Source organism: Pterocles gutturalis, unplaced genomic scaffold, assembly GCF_000699245.1.
Source record: "Pterocles gutturalis isolate BGI_N339 unplaced genomic scaffold, ASM69924v1 scaffold24715, whole genome shotgun sequence".
NCBI classification, from domain to species: Eukaryota; Metazoa; Chordata; class Aves; order Pterocliformes; family Pteroclidae; genus Pterocles; species Pterocles gutturalis.
In genome coordinates, this window is record NW_010138955.1 from 694 (window position 1) to 5,968 (window position 5,275).

At 57.8% G+C, this 5,275-nt stretch overlaps 2 protein-coding genes across 2 annotated transcripts in view; one reads left to right on the plus strand and one right to left on the minus strand.

Moving 5' to 3' along the window:
* Positions 1-6: 6 nt before the first annotated feature.
* LOC104468917 (zinc finger protein 276-like) lies at positions 7-3,547 on the plus strand (the record flags this gene model as incomplete). Its single annotated transcript, XM_010083207.1, has 8 exons — positions 7-60; positions 102-180; positions 1,255-1,335; positions 1,468-1,578; positions 1,645-1,720; positions 2,135-2,252; positions 2,508-2,607; positions 2,980-3,547. Coding segments are annotated over 8 exons (905 nt in total), but the record flags the coding sequence as incomplete, so codon positions are not given.
* Positions 3,548-3,832: 285 nt separating this feature from the next.
* The window catches only part of FANCA (Fanconi anemia, complementation group A), a gene marked incomplete at its 5' end in the record, with an annotated part of 33,764 nt that continues 32,321 nt past the window's right edge, over positions 3,833-5,275 (minus strand). Inside the window, 3 exons of the mRNA XM_010083208.1 lie at positions 3,833-3,940; positions 4,399-4,490; positions 4,837-4,994. Coding sequence (XP_010081510.1) covers positions 3,833-3,940; positions 4,399-4,490; positions 4,837-4,994 — 358 coding nt within the window. The remainder of the gene's footprint in view (positions 3,941-4,398; positions 4,491-4,836; positions 4,995-5,275) is intronic.

Genomic DNA, 5,275 nt, shown 5'->3' on the forward strand with positions numbered 1-5,275 from the left:
CACAAGCGATCCCGGAGCGGTCGGTTCCTCCTCCTGGCTCCCCGCTGGCTGCTTTGTGCCGTGTTTCCTCCTAACGCACCGTGTTCTTCTTCATTCCCTAGGACAGTTGAGCGGGCAGCAGGTTCTGGCGGCAGCGTCGGATGAGCGGGTAAAAGACGAGTTCAGTGACCTTTCTGAGGGGTGAGAGCAGAGTGGGTTTAAAACAGCCTAAATGTCTTCTTTGCGAGCGTGAACTGCCCACCTCGGGGAGCTCTGTCTCCGCGAGGGACCCGCTCCTCGAGGCCGAGGTGCAGGGTGGGGCTCTGCCGCGGCCTTGACGAAGCTCACGCCGCCGATGTGCTGAGCTCCCGCAGGGGGGTTTGCACACACGTGTGCTCTCGGGGTTTGCCAGCTGCTTCCAGCAAACCCAGTTCCTGTTTTTTCGCCCTCTGCTCCCGGGAAGGAGCCGTGCAGGGGTGGTGGGGGCTCGCTCGGTGCCGCTGCTCCAGCCCCCCGCCCCGGGGCGATTCCCTTCCACGGCTGCTCCGCGCTCGGGCTCCAGAAGAGCGGCGGGGGAACGCAGGGAAGGGGCGGCACCCGGACAAATCACCCCGTTAGCTCCCGGGGAGAGCGATTAAACGGGAAGCGGGAGTGGGAGCGATGCTGGCAGCTCAGCAGTCTTTGTGATTAAAGATTTGGGTAAATCCTTTGAGCGCAGGTGTTTAACGTGAGGCTGTGAATAACCAAGAGCTGAGTGAGTCATTCGGAGGCTGCGGGACCTGGTGGCTGAGCACAGACTTATTTCAGCGTCAGCTCTCTCTGTCAGCTGTCACACTGGAAGTGCCACAATGTATTGCCTGCTTCCCGGCTTCAGAATTAATTGCTTCTTGTATAACTTAGGACTTAAAAGGGAAAAAAAAAAAAAAACAAACCTCTGTGGCTGCTGCATGTGAGGACATACAGAATGCCCTGCAGCTTAGTGAACCCCCACCATTCAATTATATCCCATTCTTGCTCTAAAAAATTAACTTTCCCAGTATGGAAAGCAGTGGGAACATCCCTCACCAGTGAATGGATGTTTTCAGTAGCAGCCGTTTGTTCTCCTGACAGCAGCTCAGTTATCCTGACAGAGATCTGGTCCGAGCAGGACCTGGGTTTGCTGTTTGGGGGAGATTACGGGGGAGGAGAACACGTGGAGCCTCGGCTGCCGTGCCACAGGGGGGACGAGGAACACGCGGTGCTGTGGCGGTAAAGGGCGTCTCCTCTCTCTTGCAGGGAGTTTTTGAGTGACGACGAAAACGAGAAGAGAAACGTGCAATCCTCAGACGACTCCTTCGAGCCTTACCCCGAAAAGAGGTAAGTGCATGTGCTCCCGCTGTGCCCAGTCAGGCCAGGCCAGGTGTGATGCTCGGGGACAATTACGGATTACGTGGGAGGACTGAAACCAAGGATTAACCCATCGTCCTTCCTCCTTGTTCCTTCGTGGAGGGTTTCTAGCAAGAAAAGCGACGGCAAAGAAGCCAAGAAGGCAGAAGAGCCCAAAATAAGGAAGAAGCCAGGGCCAAAGCCAGGCTGGAAAAAAAAAATCAAATGTGAAAGGTACCGAGGAGCGGGCGGCAGGCGGGCAGCACGCCCGCTGGCTGACAGCAGCGCTCTGCTTTGCAGGGAGGAGCTGCCCACCATTTACAAGTGTCCTTACCAGGGCTGCACGGCCGTCTACAGGGGGGCGGACGGCATGAAGGTGAGTTCGGGGTTTGCTCCTGTCTCAAATCTGTAGCTGTGAGCATCACAGAGCAGTTCCCACGTGAGAAGAGGATCCCTGACAGATTTAATCCACCACCTGGCTCTGCAGGAGGCTGCGAGCCACTAAATGAAGCAGTCCAAGAGTCGGGGGCCTTTCTCTGTGCTCCCAAACGCGCCGGGAGCTGCTCTGGCTCTGTGCGCTCCTCCCGCGCAGGAAGGCTGCCGCTGGCTCGGCCGTGTGCCGCTGGAGCCCTGCTGCCAGGGGCAGATGGGGGGCAGGTTGCTGGTTTTTTGCGGTGGAGCAGCGCTGAAGCACAAGCCTGCCACGCTGCGGGCCTCGTTAGGGGGGATCGGGGTTTTTCCCGGGGGAAAAGGCCACCCAGCAGTGAGCAGCTCTGTCCTTTCTGTGCAGAAACACATCAAAGAGCATCATGAAGAGGTGCGGGAGAGGCCCTGTCCTCATCCCGGCTGCAACAAGGTGTTCATGATCGACCGGTACCTGCAGCGGCACGTGAAACTCATCCACACAGGTGGGTCCGGGGGGCTCCGCGGGGTGCAAACACCCAGCCGCTCCTCGGGCAAGGCTCGTGGGTGCCACGGGAGGACTCGTGGGCTGTGGAACTGTCTCGGCCTCGCCTGTAAACACGTAACAACCCCCCAGGTGGGGGCTGTGAAGCAAGGGGAGGGATTTAGAGCCCCCCAGTAAGCACGGGCAGCTGCGTGGATGCATTTCATGTACTCAGGCACCAGCAGAATCCATGACTCTCTCTGTTTCTCCATTGCAGAGGTACGAAATTATATCTGTGATGAATGCGGGCAGACCTTTAAGCAACGCAAACACCTCTCGGTCCATCAGATGCGGCACTCGGGAGCAAAGCCCCTGCAGTAAGTGCACCCTGACCCACCGCTCATAGCTCAGGGGAGGGACAGAAGGCACGGCGAGTTTCTGCTGAGCTCTTGCAGTCATTGTCCTTAGTGCGGAGTCATTCTTTAAATGTTCATCCGTGGCCAAGTACATCTCACGCCTCCTCCTCATTCTGTTGCCCTGTGGCGTTCAGTGGGTGGATGCTCAGCCGCCCACTGGGGAGGAGAATTGCGTTGTGTGACCAGGAAAATCCTGTTTGTGATGGGGGTGGGTGTAGGAGATGCTTTGAGCGAGCAGCTCTGAGGCTGGGGTCGTCTTCTTGGGGGTTTTTTCAGTGTGACAACAAGGGAAGGGCCCAGGGGTGGGTGCTGAGCCCCCGCTTTGTGTTGCAGGTGTGAAATCTGCGGATTCCAGTGCCGGCAGCGCGCGTCGCTCAAGTACCACATGACCAAACACAAAGCGGAGACAGAGCTGGAGTTTGCCTGCGACCAGTGCGGGAAGCGCTTCGAGAAGGCCCATAACCTTAACGTCCACATGTCCATGGTGCACCCTCTGATCCAGACTCAGGTCAAACCCAAGCCGCTGGAGCCAGAGCCCCTTCGCCCCCTCAACACTTCAGGGACTGCGGAAGGCCAGGCGGTGAAGCCCGAAGTGACTGCGCAGCAGGAGCCCACCTGAGGGGGATGGGGACGCTGTCCCTGTAGAAACCACATGGCAGAGTGGAGACTTTTTTTAATCTACATTGTAGTCTCCCAAAGAACTCGGTGGAATTAGCTTCAGCTTGCTCAGCAAAAGCTCGTATCATGCTGTGATTCTCCATGCTCACGTCCAGTTCAGCAGTGTTGTACTAAGAGTCTGTCTAACCCCGGGGACGGGGTGGGGAGCAGCACCCCTCCGTGCTCCCCCCTCTCCCCACACGCACAGTTGTACAAAGAGTTGGCCACAGCTGGTCCCTGCTGCCTGTACAGGGTGCCCTCGGGGGCTGTAAGGGTACAGAGGACAGCGGAAAATCTTCAAGCAGACATTGAAAAGAAAAAAAAAATTGATTCCCAAAGCAAGTCTAAACTGAGATTTGTAACCTACTTTTTATTGTAACAAAAGCTTCATCGTTATGCTTGTAATAAATTATTTACAAAGTAATTTGAAAAAAAACAACGCTAGTGAGAAAGGTGGCAGCGTGTCTATCCCTCCAGCTGCAGGGAGGGGGTTCTGCTCACAGTGCTGGGCCGGGGCCCTGCCTGTCGCTCAGAACAGGAGCGGCTCCTCGTCCAGCTCCATGGCCGCAGCGGGCCGCGAGAAGTGCAGGAGGGCAGCTCCCAGCTCGGGGTCAAGTTCTTCGCAGGCAGCCAGGAGCTGGGGAGAGGGGAAGCCGCTGGGGTTAGACCCGCTTGTGCTGCTCCAAGCGAGTCAAAGCAACAGCAGAGCGTTCTGCTGCGGCTCAGCAACGCAGAGGCAGAGGGAAGCTGGTGCCAACTCGCACAGAAATAACACTTCTGACACCCCAGTGCTTGTGGGAAACTTCGACACCTGGCTGGGCGTGATATTTCCCCCAAGACGGAGCGTTCAGTGAGACAAGGCAAGGGTCTAATGCTGTGGGGAAAGACGCAGCCCAGCAGAGGGAGGACACAGCTATGGCAGTGACTGAGCACCAGGTGTCCTCCGCCTCCCGAACGCGTTACAGACACGCTGCATGTGGCACAGGTTTAGCCGGCAGCACCCACACAGGATCAGTGCCCAAGAAAGGCTGTGCAGGCAGCAGTGCTCCCAGCTCTCACACACTGGGAGAAGAGGAAGAAAACCCCTCAACGCACCGGTTGTATCATTCCAAAGCTCTGGGCAGGGCATCGTGGGATAGCACCGAGCAGGAACCGCCGGGCCGTGGAGATCACCTCCAAGGGATCGCCCTGGGGAACAAGGAGAAGGGGCACAATGGCACTGTCACCTCTCGGTCCCTGCCTCCAGCAGTGAGACAGGAACCACTGCACCACGCAGGAGGCTATCCCCAGGTCAGGCAGGTCCCTGGATCAGGGACTACAGTCACCCTGAGGTCCTGTACGAGACAGCAGGGGGGTGGCTTCAGTTTCAGGCAGCAGCACCAGCTCCCCCTGCTTTGTACAGGAAGGTGGGAACCAGAGGGATGGTGCCAGTGGCAGGGCAAAGGGATAAAGAATAGGATTCAGGGTTATAGGAGAGAAAAAGAGAGAGACTGAGTTCACTCACGTGCTGTGTGGGGTCAGGGCTGTGCCCCGTTTGGTCAGCCTGCAGCAGGTCTGTCCCTTCCGCAAAGAGCCGCAGCAGCTGGGTGTACAGACGGAGCGCCACGCAGAGGAAGGTCTGCTCTCGGGCCAGCAGCTCTTGGCCAAAGCGAGGGGTGAGGCTAGAGAAGGGCACACACCGCAGCTGCTCAGCACGAGTTCATGGCAGACAAAAACACAGAAAGGCACAAGGCAAACATAGCTGCTGCGATGGCTGCTGTCCCTTTTACACGTCCTGTTGCGGGCAGGGCCACCCCCTGCCAGGAGCGGGAACACAGCCGGGGGCACTCCTGTGTGGAGCACAAAGCTAGAGGGAAGCTTCCAGCAAAAGGCACGGGGCTCCTTAAATAGCGACCCTGCCGTGATCAAGTATTCACTCCTGCACAGCTCAGGTAAGAGCTCGGCTCGCCTGCAGGCCAGCAGTACGGCGACC